Source organism: Hyperolius riggenbachi, chromosome 6 (assembly GCF_040937935.1).
Source record: "Hyperolius riggenbachi isolate aHypRig1 chromosome 6, aHypRig1.pri, whole genome shotgun sequence".
Lineage (NCBI taxonomy): Eukaryota > Metazoa > Chordata > Amphibia > Anura > Hyperoliidae > Hyperolius > Hyperolius riggenbachi.
The window spans coordinates 387,117,690-387,137,218 of NC_090651.1; the positions used below are offsets into that span (position 1 = coordinate 387,117,690).

Here is a 19,529-nt window from a genome sequence, read left to right on the forward strand (position 1 = left end):
CAAATCTGGAAACAAGTGCAGAATAACATTAATAAAGCTGTAAATACCCAGCCAGAAATTGTTCTCTGATATGCACCGAACTGTTGAGGATGAATTCATGCCTGGGGATTTGGAATCATATTTGGTTACGCCAGCCTTCTGCTAAGCTGGGACCCTTTTTTATTAGTCCATATCTAGTGGTGGAGAAAATGAACTGGGTTACTTATCGAGTCAAATTGCCCAAATCCAGTACAGGGGTTAACTCTTTTCATGTTTCTCTGTTGAAATCTGAGATTAATGATAATACTACGGAACCACCCCCTCCTCCCGTGGAAGTTGATGGTGAACAAGAATTTGAAGTTGAGAGAATTCTTGATTCCCGTATTCTGAGAAATTCATTACAATTCTTAATTGACTGGAAGGGATATGGACCAGGGGAGAGATCTTGGGTTCCTGCTAAACAGATCCATGCTGGTCTAGCAATTAAAGAGAAAAATTCTAGTAAACCTAGGTTGGAATGTCCAGAGTCCACTCCTAGGGGAGGGGTATTATAAGATCCACAGTTTGTATGTGGCGACAGAACGCTGAGACCCGGGCTGCAGCTCAGACTTCCGGATCTCGGCGAGCCGCTGACGTCACTGGAGTGAAGGGTGATTCTCAGACGCCATTGGATAAGCCGAGGATGCGTTCCCAGTACGCGCTCTGCAGATGTAAACAGTAGTTCACGTGTGCCTGCGTGTCAGCTGATCAGCTGACACGCTAAACAACTGTTGGTTTAGTTTCAATTCTGCTTTGTGTTAATTGGTTAAGCTCTTGTATTTAAACTCAGTGAGTGCCCCCAGTCATCGCCCGTGATAGCATTAGCTGTGGCTTGTTGCTGGGTATGCGCTCACTTCCTGATTGATTCCTGTTGCCGATTACTGCTTTGTATCCTGACCACGTTTAACCTCTGATTGATTCCTGTTGTCGATTACTGCTTCTATCCTGACCACGTTAACCTCTGATTGATTCGTCTTGCCGACTACTGCCTGGTTTCCTGACTGCACTTAGCTCTACTGGATTTCCTGTTGCCAACCTTGCTCTTGTACCTGGACTAACTGCCCGGATTGACCTCTGCTTGGACATAGATTTGCATGAACGCTGCCTGGACCGACCTCGGCTTGCCTAGACTACGCTATCTCTGGAAAGTATTATCTGGACTGCCTTGCCATTCTGGAACATCTGTCTCTGCAGTCATCTGATTCATTCATCTGGATTGCCTCAGCCTCCAGGCCTCAAGTGAATATATATATTACACTTGTGTATACTGTGCCCATTGCATTGCTAGAGTTATCAGGTTCTGTTGGTGGATTGCTATCTGTCAGTCTGTATGCTACATCTACTGCAGGGTGTTGTAGTATTTGCCAAGTAGGAGCATGCGCAGGTGTTATGGGCTGGGCTATAGGTCAGTCATATGGGCAATTGGGCATACAGCCTGACCTATAGTCATTGACCAGACAAGCCTGGCGTCCTCTTGATAGGCCAATTGGCCATTACTTCCATGTAATATGAGACATTACCTTTACAATCTGTTCAAAGAATTCAAATTCTGTTGATCCTCATACTGAATGGAAGTGGTAATATTAGACAAGACAGAGATTACCTGTCATTTTGCCATCATTATGCAATCTTTGAAACCAGGAAACCCAATTCTCTAAAGAATTGTTACAGGTGCTTCTGGGCCCTTGCATATTTACAGCCTTTGGTTAGTATATAGGATGAGTTTGAAATAATACTGGTCAAAAGCACCATTGTCATGGTGATCTCTCAGCTTCCAGGTCCGTGCATACTTACAACCATGGATTAGTATTATAGATAGGGGGCTGACAGAGGTCATGGAAAATATGTAATCAGTTATTGTGAACCAGGATGAGATTATTTACGTGTTTTATGATCTAAGATGAGAAGAATTCTCCAAATGCTATTGATCTTTCTTCCAAGACGTTCTCTGTTTACAGATCCTCGTGTCCTGACCTGGAGTGATCTGTTCCTCAAAATATAAGTAAGAGATTATGTCTTGGTACAGACGTGGCATTTACAAAGTATAAATATCAGCTTTGCTTCCATAAATTATCTCACAGATCAGGACACTGAGGCAAGAAGACCAGCCGATCATCTGAACCACCAACTGAAGCCGACATCTGAGATCCACAGCCATGAATTCCATCCTTGCCTTCCTGATCTTCAGCATTGTCCACACTGCAGGTGAGAGAAACAATATAGAAAATGTTACAATCCCTCGCTGTGTCTTCATGTTCTAGTGAAATAATACAGAGAGAGAGCACATTTACTGTGAGATGATTAAACTGGAACAATTTTCCTAAAATAGAAACATTTATAAAACTGACTGCTTATAAACATTGTGTGATAGCTAATAAGCCTAATTTCTATGTTTCCCATTTACACAGTCTATTATTCCAGCCACAACTAGTAACAGCCAGGCTTATTTTTTTACAATATTCATTTATACATGATCTAATCAGTGTTTGCCTGATTTAGATTTTAAAATTTCTCACAGGTGACAACAACTTTTGTTCTGTCAGTGGCATCTCTGCTGAATGTTTTGCTACTGAGATTTTCAAAGCCAGTACAAAACATACCTTATCTCCCAGATGGTTTTTGGAGGGATTCTGCATAGCTAATCAGCCGACCTAGGCTAGTCATCACTGGGAGGGAGGGGCTAGATTTAATATACAGCAATATTTCACTATAGGAAGTGTTTATGAGGCTGAACCCAGGAAAAGTACCATAGCATTAAGTATCCTTAATAATTTACTGCATTTTACTAAATGTTACTGCTTTTTTTTTTTTCTTAACCCTCTGGGTGATACAATTAGATCGCCCAGGAGGGGGCGCAGCACTTTTTTAAAAAATTTTTATTTTGTAAATCATGTAGCGAGCCCTGGGCTCGCTACATAATAGCCGCTGCCCAGCGGCATCCCCCCACCCACTCCGATCGCTTTCGGCGATCAGAGTAAGCAGGAAATCCCGTTCAGAACGGGATTTCCTCCTGGGCTTCCCCGGTCGCCATGGCGACCGGGCGGGGTGATGTCAACGACGTCATGGATGTCGTGACGTCAGAGGGAGTCCCGATCCACCCCTCAGCGCTGCCTGGCACAGATTGGCCAGGCTGCGCAAGGGGTCAGGGAGGGGGGGGGGCTGCGCAGCACGGCGGCGAGCGGCGGATCGGCGGCGAGCGGCTGCGATCGGAAGTTACACGCAGCTAGCAAAGTGCTAGCTGCGTGTAACAGAAAAAAAAATTATGCAAATCGGCCCACCAGGGCCTGAGAACTCCTCCTGCGTGACATACCCCGAGCTCAGCTCGGGATTATCGCCCAGGAGGTTAACATAAGGTTCTATGAACATCATTCACACAGTAACACTTTGTGATGTGAAGTGATTTCAAATTGAGTTAGCAAACCCTAAGTAAAAAAAATGGTTTAGCTTTAGATAATCATTGATCTTTACCACTAATGTAAATGCATTACTATGAGAATTTTCTACAGAAATACAGAATATAACCCTAAACCTGGCTGCCAGTCACACCTCATCTACCTCTACTCCCACTTCTCCAGCCCAATCCCCCTCTGTCACTCTCTTCACTGGCTGCCAGTTACACAGAAGATACAATTTAAAATCCAAGGATACCATTTACAATCCTTACTCTTGCCTACAAAGCTCTCCACAACCTAGCTCCTTCCTTTCTAAATCAACTTATTTCCAGACTAGCTGATGACCCGGCATTGCTTGGGTATGTATTTGGCTGGTGTTGGCTGTGCCCACTTTTTCTAACCCTAACACACAATCACTCAATTACTCAATGACCAAGTTTGGGAGCTTTGCTGTCTTTGGCATCAAACATTTGCATTTAAATGAAACAAATCTGATTAGCTGTTTGTGGCTACACCCCCTTTTCTGAATTTGAACCCCTGTCACCCAATGACCAACTGTACCAGGTTTGAGGCTTGTGCCATTAATAGTGCAAGAATGGCAGCAATTAAACATTCCACTTGAAAATCAATAGGTGAATTTTGATTGGCTGTTGTAGGCTCCACCCACTTTTCTGAATATTAATCACAGTCACCCAGTGACCAACTGTGCCAAGTTTGAGACACCTGCCATTAACTGTGTAAGAATGGCTGCTGTTTACATTTTTCCAGTGAAATTTGTGGTTATTGGGCTAAAAAGTATCCTATATGTTATTCCAGGTAATGTATTATATGTGTGTGCCAAATTTCATTCAAATCCGTTCAGCCGTTCTTGCGTGATCGAGTAACAAACTTCCAAACATCCAAACTTTTGCATTTATAATATTAGTGAGATACCATCCTACATGCAATGTCCGCTCTACTAACAATATCCTTCTGTCTCCTTCCCTGATCACCTCTTCCCACTCCCGCTTATAAGACTTCTCTTGATCCTCTCCCCTCTTCTGGAACATTCTCCCTCAACACATCCGCCACTCACCCACACTTACACTTTTTAGGCGCAATCTTAAAACTCATCTCTTCAGGCAAGCATACTCTCCTACCTCGTACACCCTGCCCACTAACCATCCATTCTGCCACCTTATACACAGCTTCCCTTTACGTACTGTCCTATACCTTAACCAGCTGAGCGGTCTGGACGAGCTCAGCTCGTCCAACACCGCCAGCGGCTGCCGCTCAGGCCCTGCTGGGCCGATTTTAATGAAATAAAAAGCAGCACACGCAGCCGGCACTTTGCCAGCCGCGTGTGCTGCCTGATCGCCGCCGCTCTGCGGCGATTCGCCGCGAGCAGCGGCGAAAGAGGGTCCCCCCAGCCGCCTGAGCCCAGCGTAGCCGGAACAAAAAGTTCCGGCCAGCGCTAAGGGCTGGATCGGAGGCGGCTGACGTCACGACGTCGGCTGACGTCGATGACGTCACTCCGCTCGTCGCCATGGCGACGATATAAGCAAAACAAGGAAGGCCGCTCATTGCGGCCTTCCTTGTTTATTCTGGGCGCCGGAGGCGATCGGAAGATCGCCTCCGGAGCGCCCTCTAGTGGGCTTTCATGCAGCCAACTTTCAGTTGGCTGCATGAAATAGTTTTTTTTTTTATTTAAAAAAAACCCTCCCGCAGCCACCCTGGCGATTTAATCAGAACGCCAGGGTGGTTAAACCTTTAGACTGTAAGGCCTTTTGGCCAGGGCTCGCCTCGCCTTTTGTCTCACAATGTTGTGTAATGGGTGTACATACCTCCCACCCCTGTGTCAAAATATGTCGTTAATTTGTTCGCTGCATCAGCTGTTATCCACTCTTGTATTGTATTAACTGTTGTTTTGTCTATTTTGTATTGTTATACCCTGTATACTGCTGTACAGTGCCAAGGAAGATGCTGATGCTATATACATTAATAACAATAATAACAGTAAATAAATATGGCAGCCTCCATATTCCTCCCCCTTCAGGTGTCCTTAAAGTGTTTTCTCTTCACCAGTCTATTCGATCAGGTAATTGTAGTAATATAACTGTGCATTTGTTGTATTTTTAGTGCTGGGTGTACAATACAAGTGCCATGCTTGCCGCGCCCGGGATGCAGACGACTGTGAAGGTGAAGAAGTTTTATGCCCAGAAGGCAGCGCCTGTATGACCGTCTCTGAACGACTGATCATTTCCGGTATGTCTAATCCTCATTTTAAATTAACCTCCCTGGCATTAACCCCAAGTCAGGCTTGGAGTTTGTAAGCCGCAGCTCAGATCGGTAGCCCCGAGCTAGACTCGTGGTCACCGACACAAGGTCTATGCAGAGCAATGGTGCGCAGCGGGCGTTTTCACTCACCTCCCTGGGGATCCACATTCTTCTTCCTGTCCTCCGAGGCTCTGCATTCCCCTAGTGAGATCGCCGGCTGTCATCATGACACCAGGTGGCGATCTCACTATAAGGTTACAGTGCTATCCGGAATACGGAGGGAGAACTGCAGCCCTGGATGCCAGGGAGGTGAGTAAGTGCTGCGGCTGCTGCAGATCTCTTTAACCCCTTGTTCCCCATGCAGGCTGGGATAGCCAGAATGTGGAGCCCCGGCCATGTAGCTATGGACTATGGTATGGGGGGTTCCGGGGGGGAGAGGGGCAACCAAGCCTCTCCCTCTCCCCTGGAGCCCTTGTCCAATCCATGAACAAGGGGCTCTTCCCCACCTCTGTTGCCCAGGAGAAGGCAGAGGCCGATGACGCTCAGGGGGGTCATGGTGGCATCTGGGAGTTCAGATGGAGACAGACCACTTTGTACCCCTATACTCATTTTGCACGGGGATCTCCATCTTGAAGGGGACTCCCAGATGCTACCATGAACCACCCAAGGCATTGTTGGCTCCCACCTCCTCCTAGGGCACTGGAGGTGGGGAAGAGCCCCTTGTCTATGGATTGGACAATGGCTCTGGGGGAGAGGGGCAGGATTGCATGGACCATGAGGGCTGGTATAGCTCCTGGTTTCCAGGGAGTCTGTACACAACTGCCTACGGACCCCCTGAAAGCCCCGTCAGGAAAATCACTGCTCTTTCTTTTGATATATGTAAATTGACACTACCGCTCGGCTTATACATTATCTGTTATTTACGCATTTAAATGTATACTTTTTCCAATCGTAACTTAAAATTGTTTTTCTCCAAACCTATAAGGTCTTTTAGATATTTTTTGTCTTGTTCCCTCGTTCCTCCTTAACAAACCTTGCAAATTTGGTGTTTCCAGCACGTAAACGCTAAATTTAGCGACTATTACCATATTTCCCACACTCAACTTAAAAAAAAAAATCGATTTTCTCAAAAACTATAAGGTCTTTTTGAAAAAAAAAATTGATTCTTGTTCCCACTGTCCTCCCTGCAAATTTGGTGTTTCTAGCATGTGCCGGCCTTTGCTATTAACGCCTAAGAAATGTGAACGCAAATTTAAAAAAAAAAAAAAAGTTTTAAATGGGATTCCACAGATTTTGGTGACAGTGCCGTGAATGAGGCTGTTTTGCACTATGGACAGCATCATGGAAGATGTTGGCGCTATATAAATAAAAATAATAATAGTTATTATTATTATTATAGTTGTTGTTACTACTATTGTTTGATATCACTTTTGTTTTTACAGGTCAACAAACTCACTCGGTTTTAAAGCGATGTGCGGAGAACTTGCCTTGCAAAGCTGCTTCTAACGCATTTGCCACAAATGAAAATCGTGTATCGCTTTTCACGGAATGCTGTACAGGAGATCTGTGTAACTCTGATGGCTACAACAGTAAGTTCTGGGAAGAGTGTTCCTTGTAATATTATCCTCCTCAGCTAGATCCAGACATTTCTTGGCCTGCATACAATATTCACACCAGCTTGTGACCTTAAAGGGGATCTGAAGGGGAAATAAACTTATGAGAGAATGATTTGTATGTGTAGTACAGCTAATAAATGGAACATTGGTAGCAAAGAATATAGTCTCATATGGTTTCCAATACAGGAAGAGTTAAGAATCTTTAGTTGTTATCTATGTAAAAGAGTTTCTCTGAGCTCTTCTCCTGATTTAATCAGATAGCAATGCTATTTTCTGAAGTACTTATCTCAACCTGTCTGTCACTGTTCCTAGTTTGTTTAAGGTTTTACTGCCAGGAAGTTCAAAGGATCCTTAGCACCATATAGGCAGTTGGGGAGTGTTAGACCTGTCCCCATTCAGGAATAAGATGTCCCTCTCTGTAGATTGGAAGAAAAGGGCCAAATCCCGCCCACCAGGGGTGGATACGATTAATGTACAGTTGTACAGAGGCGCCAGTAGTATAGAAGAAGCTAAAAACTTTTAAAATGAAGGAGGCAGCAGTGGACTTGCCACCCCGAGGTAGACACAAGATACTGTTGACTTTTTTCCACAAAAACAATTTATTTACATACTCCAGACAGGTGCAACACGACAAGTGCATTTTGCGGGCATATCCCACTTCATCAGGCTATAACAAGGAGTACACAACTCATGCAGGTCTAAGCTTAGTGCCTCTGTGTCATCATCACGTACAGCATCAGAGTGTCTGCCTTGCTTCTCTCCCTTTTCTGATGCCAAGAATGCACAAATGGCACTCTGGTGCATCAATGGCTAGGGAAATAGGTCCTCTGAGCAATCCAATTCAGGGGCAGCGTTTTAAGGGCAGAAATCACATTGCATGCTAAATTGCAGGCCTTAAAGTGCTTTAAAACATCTTGCATGTGTATACATCAATCAGGGAGTGTAATTAGAGTACTGCTTCACACTGACACACCAAACGCACCGTGTAACGCACCGCAAACAGCTGTTTGTGTAGTGATGGCCATGCTGGACTGGTGCGCACTATGGCCAGAGTGCAGGCCGTGGCGGTGTTCAAGCCCATATAGTCGCCGGGCTGAGATAGCTCAATGATAGAACAACAGTGACTGTCCAGCTGATCAAATTTGGTCTGTCCACGACTTTATTATCTTGGGTGTGTCCCCCCCACCCGAGACACTCATATAGCCGGCAGTCATTGCTTCATTGTGATACGCAAGCCCCTTCACCGTGGCAAGGTAGTGATCACGAAGGGGAATTGACACATGCCTTTTGTTTTGTTGTTGCAGCTTTAGTGCAGCCAGAAAAATTAGGCAGGCATGTACACGCACCAGAAAAATTATTATAGCGGCCGCTGCTAGCAGGGGCCTTAAAAATTCAGGAATCCGCCTGGATTCCTGGACCCTGTTGGTGGTGGCGGAGAAGGTAGTCAAGCGGCCTGCGGGCAGAGATGCTGTGTGGGGACCGACTGAGTCTTAGGGCAGGCAGTCACATGGCGTGCAGGCAGAGATGCTGTGTGGGGACCGACTGAGTCTTAGGACAGGCAGGGGTGCTTTTTTTTAGCAATAAGAATCAGCAAGGAGCAAGCTAACAAGCCTACAAGAGCCTAACTAAGCTTTCCCTATGTCTCTCTCTGCAGCAGCTCTCCCTTCCCTAATTACTGCAGGCACACGAGTGAGTCCAATGCCTGATGCTGCCTGCCTTTTATAAGGGGGGTTGAGCTCTAGGAGGGAGTGTAGCCTGATTGGCTACAATGTGCCTGCTGACTGTGGTGTAGAGGGTCAAAGTTGACCCTAATGATGCACTATGGGGGCAAATCAAACTTCCGCAAAAGTTTGCGGTTCTCTGCGATCGCGAACCACAGAAGTTTGCTGGCAACCATTCGCCAGCGAACAGCTCGGGCCATCTCTATTCTAGACCAGCGGTAGGGAACATTGGCTCTCCAGCTGTGATAAAACTACAAAACCCAGAATGCATTTGTCTTCACTAATCATGACTGTGGCTGTCAGACTCCTGCAATGCATTGTGGGACTTGTAGTTCCTTAACAGCTAGAGAGCCAAGGTTCCCTACCCCTGTTCTAGAGCATGAGTGGCACTGCAGGCAGAGAAGTCCGGCAGGACTTGGACCTTTGGAGCTCGCAGGACGTGAGTGTTCACTTTGTGTTCCCAGCTCGCTGCGCCATCAAATCTCCCCCAAACCCCTTTATGAAAGATCTGCGCTTCCATCTACTAATATGTTCTATTTCTACAGTGCCAATTGACATCAATGATCACCTGGGTCCTCGGTGTCCATCTTGCTTTGCAACGAACACGTTGGGTACTTGTGAGACGGATGTAACATCAATCTGTCCAGGAGTCGATGACAAATGTTCAGATATCTCAGGACACATTTTAGTACCTGGTAAGGTTTTTCCTGTTTCTTTAGATGCAAGCTTTACATTTTTAGTACCACTTTTTTGTGTTACATTTTCTTAACCGTATTTCTGGTGATTTACGTAGGTTTATCTTATGTAGGGTTTTCTTTTTGTTTTGTTTTTGTGGTTTTTTTACATTACTCAAAAGCAAGATTTTACAGGGGTAATTGTTAATGCTTCAAGTGTGGATATATTTCTACACTTAGACATTTACACATAAATACGTGTATGTAAGAATGTTTTGGTTTTGCAGCCTACTGAGTCAGGGGAACAAGCAACCAGTTCACTAAGCAAAAAAGTACTTCTCTCACTGTAGTAGACAATTTTACATGGTATAATATTTATACAGATTGTTAGCAGATTATATATATATATATATATATATATATATATATATATATATATATATATATATATATATATATATATATATTCCTAGACACACAATGTCAATGAAGCATCCACTGTAAAATAATTTGGTGTGTAGAATTTGTATAATTTAGTGGCACCTATTTTACAAATTCATTTATTTATTGTATCTGTATAGCGCCAACATATTACGCAGCGCTGGACATTAGTTTAGGTTACAGACAATATTTAGGGGTGGCACACAGCAATATGACAATACAGGAATACAAGAAAAACCAGATCACACAGCACAGTATGAGTACAAGGTAATGCTTAGTCACTGGATGCAGCATGGAGATCACACAGCACAGTATGAGTACAAGGTAATGCTTAGTCACTGGATGGAGCATGGAGATCACACAGCACAGTATGAGTACAAGGTAATGCTTAGTTAGTCACTGGATGGGAGCATGGAGATCACACAGCACAGTATGAGTACAAGGTAATGCTTAGTCACTGGAGGGGAGCATGGAGATCACACAGCACAGTATGAGTACAAGGTAATGCTTAGTCACTGGATGGGGCATGGAGGTCACACAGCACAGTATGAGTACAAGGTAATGCTTAGTCACTGGATGGAGCATGGAGTTCACACAGCACAGTATGAGTACAAGGTAATGCTTAGTCACTGCAGGGGAGCATGGAGATCACACAGCACAGTATGAGTACAAGGTAATGCTTAGTCACTGGATGGGGCATGGAGATCACACACCATAGTATGAGTACAAGGTAATGCTTAGTCACTGGATGGAGCATGGAGATCACACAGCACAGTATGAGTACAAGGTAATGCTTAGTCACTGGAGGGGAGCATGGAGATCACACAGCACAGTATGAGTACAAGGTAATGCTTAGTCACTGGATGGGAGCATGGAGATCACACAGCATAGTATGAGTACAAGGTAATGCTTAGTCACTGGATGGAGCATGGAGATTACACAGCACAGTATGAGTACAAGGTAATGCTTAGTCACTGGATGGAGCATGGAGATCACACAGCACAGTATGAGTACAAGGTAATGCTTAGTCACTGGATGGGAGCAGGAGATCACACAGCACAGTATGAGTACCAGGTAATGCTTAGTCACTGGATGGGAGCATGGAGATCACGCAGCACAGTATGAGTACCAGGTAATGCTTAGTCACTGGATGGGAGCCTGGAGATCACACAGCACAGTATGAGCACAAGGTAATGCTTAGTCACTGGATGGGAGCATGGAGATCACACAGCACAGTATGAGTACAAGGTAATGCTTAGTCACTGGATGGAGCATGGAGATCACACAGCACAGTATGAGTACAAGGTAATGCTTAGTCACTGGATGGGAGCAGGAGATCACACAGCACAGTATGAGTACCAGGTAATGCTTAGTTAGTCACTGGATGGGAGCATGGAGATCACACAGCACAGTATGAGTACAAGGTAATGCTTAGTCACTGAAGGGGAGCATGGAGATCACACAGCACAGTATGAGTACAAGGTAATGCTTAGTCACTGGATGGGGCATGGAGGTCACACAGCACAGTATGAGTACAAGGTAATGCTTAGTCACTGGATGGAGCATGGAGTTCACACAGCACAGTATGAGTACAAGGTAATGCTTAGTCACTGCAGGGGAGCATGGAGATCACACAGCACAGTATGAGTACAAGGTAATGCTTAGTCACTGGATGGGGCATGGAGATCACACACCATAGTATGAGTACAAGGTAATGCTTAGTCACTGGATGGAGCATGGAGATCACACAGCACAGTATGAGTACAAGGTAATGCTTAGTCACTGGAGGGGAGCATGGAGATCACACAGCACAGTATGAGTACAAGGTAATGCTTAGTCACTGGATGGGAGCATGGAGATCACACAGCATAGTATGAGTACAAGGTAATGCTTAGTCACTGGATGGAGCATGGAGATTACACAGCACAGTATGAGTACAAGGTAATGCTTAGTCACTGGATGGAGCATGGAGATCACACAGCACAGTATGAGTACAAGGTAATGCTTAGTCACTGGATGGGAGCAGGAGATCACACAGCACAGTATGAGTACCAGGTAATGCTTAGTCACTGGATGGGAGCATGGAGATCACGCAGCACAGTATGAGTACCAGGTAATGCTTAGTCACTGGATGGGAGCCTGGAGATCACACAGCACAGTATGAGCACAAGGTAATGCTTAGTCACTGGATGGGAGCATGGAGATCACACAGCACAGTATGAGTACAAGGTAATGCTTAGTCACTGGATGGAGCATGGAGATCACACAGCACAGTATGAGTACAAGGTAATGCTTAGTCACTGGATGGGAGCAGGAGATCACACAGCACAGTATGAGTACCAGGTAATGCTTAGTTAGTCACTGGATGGGAGCATGGAGATCACACAGCACAGTATGAGTACAAGGTAATGCTTAGTCACTGAAGGGGAGCATGGAGATCACACAGCACAGTATGAGTACAAGGTAATGCTTAGTCACTGGATGGGGCATGGAGGTCACACAGCACAGTATGAGTACAAGGTAATGCTTAGTCACTGGATGGAGCATGGAGTTCACACAGCACAGTATGAGTACAAGGTAATGCTTAGTCACTGCAGGGGAGCATGGAGATCACACAGCACAGTATGAGTACAAGGTAATGCTTAGTCACTGGATGGGGCATGGAGATCACACACCATAGTATGAGTACAAGGTAATGCTTAGTCACTGGATGGAGCATGGAGATCACACAGCACAGTATGAGTACAAGGTAATGCTTAGTCACTGGAGGGGAGCATGGAGATCACACAGCACAGTATGAGTACAAGGTAATGCTTAGTCACTGGATGGGAGCATGGAGATCACACAGCATAGTATGAGTACAAGGTAATGCTTAGTCACTGGATGGAGCATGGAGATTACACAGCACAGTATGAGTACAAGGTAATGCTTAGTCACTGGATGGAGCATGGAGATCACACAGCACAGTATGAGTACAAGGTAATGCTTAGTCACTGGATGGGAGCAGGAGATCACACAGCACAGTATGAGTACCAGGTAATGCTTAGTCACTGGATGGGAGCATGGAGATCACGCAGCACAGTATGAGTACCAGGTAATGCTTAGTCACTGGATGGGAGCCTGGAGATCACGCAGCACAGTATGAGCACAAGGTAATGCTTAGTCACTGGATGGGAGCATGGAGATCACACAGCACAGTATGAGTACCAGGTAATGCTTAGTCACTGGATGGGAGCATGGAGATCACGCAGCACAGTATGAGTACAAGGTAATGCTTAGTCACTGGATGGGGCATGGAGATCACACAGCACAGTATGAGTACAAGGTAATGCTTAGTCAGTCACTGGAGGGGAGCATGGAGATCACACAGCACAGTATGAGTACAAGGTAATGCTTAGTCACTGGATGGGGCATGGAGATCACACAGCACAGTATGAGTACAAGGTAATGCTTAGTCAGTCACTGGAGGGGAGCATGGAGATCACACAGCACAGTATGAGTACAAGGTAATGCTTAGTCAGTCACTGGATGGGGCATGGAGATCACACAGCACAGTATGAGTACAAGGTAATGCTTAGTCAGTCACTGGATGGGGCATGGAGATCACACAGCACAGTATGAGTACAAGGTAATGCTTAGTCACTGGATGGAGCATGGAGATCACACAGCACAGTATGAGTACAAGGTAATGCTTAGTCACTGGAGGGGAGCATGGAGATCACACAGCACAGTATGAGTACCAGGTAATGCTTAGTCACTGGATGGGAGCATGGAGATCACGCAGCACAATATGAGTACAAGGTAATGCTTAGTCACTGGATGGAACATGGAGATTACACAGCACAGTATGAGTACAAGGTAATGCTTAGTCACTGGAGGGGAGCATGGAGATCACACAGCACAGTATGAGTACAAGGTAATGCTTAGTCACTGGAGGGGAGCATGGAGATCACACAGCACAGTATGAGTACAAGGTAATGCTTAGTCACTGGAGGGGAGCATGGAGATCACACAGCACAGTATGAGTACAAGGTAATGCTTAGTCACTGGAGGGGAGCATGGAGATCACACAGCACAGTATGAGTACAAGGTAATGCTTAGTCACTGGAGGGGAGCATGGAGATCACACAGCGCAGTATGAGTACAAGGTAATGCTTAGTCAGTCACTGGATGGGAGCATGGAGATTAGGCAAGTTAGGGTCACTCAGATCCATAGGATGGGTGCACAGTAATGGAGGTGCATGAACAGGTAGGAGACACAAGGAGGAGGACCCTGCCCGAAGGCTTACAATCTACAAATAAAATTCCCTCTTTAATTTGCCATTTTTTAAATATTTGTTATTTGTAAGATTCCCGTGGACCCCGTGCCATGTTACTTTACACTGGTGAATTCCTGAAGCTTGAATTTAGAAGCCAGAGGATTGCAGATCATTGTATTTTGGTTTAGTCCTCCACTGCGAGTGCAATCACTAGGCAAGATGTGCAGTGATGTAGAGAGAACCCGCCTCCTCGGGGGTCACTGTGGGTGCAATCACTAGGCAAGATGTGCAGTGATGTAGAGAGAACCCGCCTCCTCGGGGGTCACTGTGGGTGCAATCACTAGACAAGATGTGCAGTAATATGGAGAGAACTCGCCTCCTCGGGGGTCACTGCGGGTGCAATCATTAGGCAAGATGTGCAGTGATGTAGAGAAAACCCGCCTCCTCGGGGGTCACTGCGGGTGCAATCACTAGGCAAGATGTGCAGTGATGTAGAGAGAACCCGCCTCCCTGGGGGTCACTGTGGGTGCAATCACTAGGCAAGATGTGCAGTGATGTAGAGAGAACTCGCCTCCTCGGGGGTCACTGTGGGTGCAATCACTAGGCAAGATGTGCAGTAATATGGAGAGAACTCGCCTCCTCGGGGGTCACTGTGGGTGCAATCACTAGGCAAGATGTGCAGTGATGTAGAGAGAACCCACCTCCTCGGGGGTCCCTGCGGGGGCAATCACTAGGCAAGATGTGCAGTGATGTAGAGAGAACCCGCCTCCTCGGGGGTCACTGCGGGTGCAATCACTAGGCAAGATGTGCAGTGATGTAGAGAGAACCCGCCTCCTCGGGGGTCACTATGGGTGCAATCACTAGGCAAGATGTGCAGTGATGTAGAGAGAATCCGCCTCCTCGGGGGTCACTATGGGTGAAATCACTAGGCAAGATGTGCAGTGATGTAGAGAGAACCCGCCTCCTCAGGGGTCACTGCGGGTGCAATCACTAGGCAAGATGTGCAGTGATGTAGAGAGAACCCGCCTCCTCGGGGGTCACTATGGGTGCAATCACTAGGCAAGATGTGCAGTGATGTAGAGAGAACCCGCATCCTCGGGGTCACTATGGGTGCAATCACTAGGCAAGATGTGCAGTGATGTAGAGAGAACCCGCCTCCTCAGGGGTCACTGCGGGTGCAATCACTAGGCAAGATGTGCTGTGATGTAGAGAGAACCCGCCTCCTCGGGGGACACTGCGGGTGCAATCACTAGGCAAGATGTGCAGTGATGTAGAGAGAACCCGCCTCCTCGGGGGTCACTGCGGGTGCAATCACTAGGCAAGATGTGCAGTGATGTAGAGAGAACCCGCCTCCTCGGGGGTCACTGCAGGTGCAATCACTAGGCAAGATGTGCAGTGATGTAGAGAGAACCCACCTCCTCGGTGGTCACTGCGGGTGCAATCACTAGGCAAGATGTGCTGTGATGTAGAGAGAATCCGCCTCCTCGGGAGTCACTGCGGGTCCAATCACTAGGCAAGATGTGCAGTGATGTGGAGAGAACCCGCCTCCCCGGGGGTCACTGCGGGTGCAATCACTAGGCAAATGTGCAGTGATGTAGAGAGAACCCGCCTCCTCGTAGGTCACTGAGGTGCAATCACTAAGCAAGATGCACAGTGATGTAGAGAGAACCCGCCTCCTCGGGGGTCACTGCGGGTGCAATCACTAGGCAAGATGTGCAGTGATGTAGAGAGAACCCGCCACCTCGGGGGTCAGTGTGGGTGCAATCACTAGGCAAGATGTGCAGTGATGTAGAGAGATCCCACCTCCTCGGGGGTCACTGCAGGGGCAATCACTAGGCAAGATGTGCAGTGATGTAGAGAGAACCCGCCTCCTCGGGGGTCACTGTGGGTGCAATCACTTGGCAAGATGTGCAGTGATGTGGAGAGAACCCGCCTCCCCGGGGGTCACTGCGGGTGCAATCACTAGGCAAGATGTGCAGTGATGTAGAGAGAACCCGCCTCCTCGTAGGTCACTGAGGTGCAATCACTAAGCAAGATGCACAGTGATGTAGAGAGAACCCGCCTCCTCGGGGGTCACTGCGGGTGCAATCACTAGGCAAGATGTGCAGTGATGTAGAGAGAACCCGCCTCCTCGGGGGTCAGTGTGGGTGCAATCACTAGGCAAGATGTGCAGTGATGTAGAGAAAACTCGCCTCCTCGGGGGTCACTGTGGGTGCAATCACTAGGCAAGATGTGCAGTGATGTCGAGAGAACCCGCCTCCTCGGGGGTCCCTGCGGGTGCAATCACTAGGCAAGATGTGCAGTGATGTAGAGAGAACCCGCCTCCTCGGGGGTCACTGCGGGTGCAATCACTAGGCAAGATGTGCAGTGATGTAGAGAGAACCCGCCTCCTCGGGGGTCACTGCGGGTGCAATCACTAGGCAAGATGTGCAGTGATGTAGAGAGAACCCGCCTCCTCGGGGGTCAGTGTGGGTGCAATCACTAGGCAAGATGTGCAGTGATGTAGAGAGAACCCGCCTCCTCGGGGGTCACTGTGGGTGCAATCACTAGGCAAGATGTGCAGTGATGTGGAGAGAACCCGCCTCCTCGGGGGTCCCTGCGGGTGCAATCACTAGGCAAGATGTGCAGTGATGTAGAGAGAACCCGCCTCCTCGGGGGTCACTGCAGGTGCAATCACTAGGCAAGATGTGCAGTGATGTAGAGAGAACCCGCCTCCTCGGGGGTCACTGCGGGGGCAATCACTAGGCAAGATGTGCAGTGATGTAGAGAGAACTCGCCTCCTCGGGGTCACTGCGGGTGCAATCACTAGGCAAGATGTGCAGTGATGTAGAGAGAACCCGCCTCCTCGGGGGTCACTGTGGGTGCAATCACTAGGCAAGATGTGCAGTGATGTAGTGAGAACCCGCCTCCTCGGGGGTCACTGCGGGGGCAATCACTAGGCAAGATGTGCAGTGATGTAGAGAGAACCCGCCTCTTTGGGGGTCACTGTGGGTGCAATCACTAGGCAAGATGTGCAGTGATGTAGAGAGAACCCGCCTCCTCGGGGGTCACTGTGGGTGCAATCACTAGGCAAGATGCGCAGTGATGTAGAGAGAACCCGCCTCCTCGGGGGTCACTACATATCAGGAGATAAGATTGGTTCACCTGAAATGATCACTGCACAGGTTTCCCTACTCACGACTAGTGATGGCCTGAACATCAAATTTTCAGTTCATGAAGTTCAAACGTGAATTTTCAACAAATTTCCTGTGAGAATGATTGATTATAATTATTGTTTTTATTATTATTATTGTTATTATTATCATTATTATATATAGAGCGCCAACATATTCCGTGGTGTTGTACAAAGTAAGAAACAAATTGGAAGTACATAATACAGACAAATTGAATTATCATTGGTAAAATGTCATTTCATTGGTATTGGTATTTTTAATGGTGAAATGTAAACTGCAGCCATTCTTCAACTGTTCAAGCGGATATGAGATGAAAAACTAACTATAATGAGTAACTTGTCTATATATATCTTATCTAAAGTTTAGATCGTTTACACAGCAAATCTAGCTGCAAACAGCTTCAACAGTATATGATTATTTATTCCTGTAATACAATGAAGGCAGCCATTTTCTGTTTGTCACATTACACACAGGCAAGCTGAAAGCATCTCCAGCCCTCAGCCTGTCACAGCCTGTGACAAATTCACTCCTCCCTCCTCCCCTCTGCGTCTGAAATCTCTGGCTAGTAACCTCCTCCTCCTGCCCAGACTGAGCTCCCATAAGCCCCTGCTACCTGGGACTGAGTGCCAAGGCTCTCTGAAAAACTGTGGGCAAGGCTTGTATAGTTTATAGGGAATTGGAGTATTAAAACAAAACAAACTAAATATTTGGCTTGAGGAATGCCCTATAAACTATATGAAAGGAACACAATTATGCTATGAGTAAAAGTTTATCTCGGATCCACTTTAATCGCAGAGTTTTTAAACTTGGCACACTTGGTCACCGGGATTCATTGTCAGGAAAATAGATGAAGCCTACAACATTCAATCAAAATTCACCTATTGATTTTCAAGGGGAATATTTAAACTGCTCCCATTCTTACGCCATTAATGGCAGAGGCCTCAAACCTGCTACAGTCAGTCATTGGGTGCCTGGGATTAAAAATCACTAAAGGGGGCGGAGTCACAATCAGATCATCAGATTTCTTTGCTGGATAAACTGCTTCCATTCACACATTTTTGATGCCAGGGAACCAAAAGCTCACAAACTTGGTCACTGAGTGACTGTGTGTCCAGGTTACAAAAAGTGTGCAAAGCCAAAAATCCTGCATATTTCACTGGGAAAATGTAAACTGCAGCCCTTCTCACACTGTTAATTGCAGGGTTCTTAAACTTCACATAGTTGGTCACTGGGTGACTGAGATTAATATTCACTGGATGGAGCCTACAACAGCCAATCAAAATTCACCTATTGTTTTTCAAAGGGGAATATTTAAATTGCTGCCATTCTTACACTCTTAATAGCAGAAGTCTTAAACCTGGCACAGTCTGTGATTGGGGGACTGAGGTTCAAATTCAGAAAAGGGGGTGGAGCCACAAACAGCCAATCATATTTGTTTTATTTATCAGGAAAAATTTAAATTATTAAAACCAAGGACCCCAAAGCTCATAAACTTGGTCACTGAGTGGGCGGGGTCAATGACCAACTTTTTTTACAAAGGAGGGTGGTTTAATTGTATAAATGGTCATATTAAGCTGCCTGAATGTATCCTAAAATACCTACAACCACCCAAGTAAATAGATAAAGGGGTCTAACATTTCTTACTCTGTAAGTATTTACATAAATTGTTCAACAATACCCCACATTGTACTTAAAGAATCATATTTGTAATCTTGGCACAAGAAAATGCCCTCTGGATCAAAGAGCGGTCATTATAGGAAACCAGAGACGTTTTATAATAAAAGTTTTACACCTACCTGGGACTTCCTCCAGCCCCATCCGCACAGATCGCTCCCACGCCGCCGTCCTCAGTCTTCTCTGTCGCCGGTATCGGGTCAGTGAGGGTCACACTGTAGTCACTTCCTGTCTGAGTCACGACTGAGTCAGCCATTTACATACCTGATATTTAACTCTTTCAGGCAGAGAAAGAAAAAAAGGAA

The 19,529-nt window shown here is 46.4% G+C and overlaps 1 protein-coding gene across 2 annotated transcripts in view; it reads left to right on the top strand.

Moving 5' to 3' along the window:
• The window catches only part of LOC137523121 (uncharacterized), a 147,654-nt gene that overhangs the window by 127,222 nt on the left and 903 nt on the right, over positions 1–19,529 (top strand). For both annotated transcript variants that reach the window (XM_068243353.1, XM_068243351.1), the window contains exons 3-6: positions 2,100–2,223; positions 5,529–5,654; positions 7,109–7,255; positions 9,549–9,698. In XM_068243353.1, the coding sequence (XP_068099454.1) occupies positions 2,175–2,223; positions 5,529–5,654; positions 7,109–7,255; positions 9,549–9,698 (472 nt within the window). In that variant the 5' untranslated portion in view covers positions 2,100–2,174. The remainder of the gene's footprint in view (positions 1–2,099; positions 2,224–5,528; positions 5,655–7,108; positions 7,256–9,548; positions 9,699–19,529) is intronic.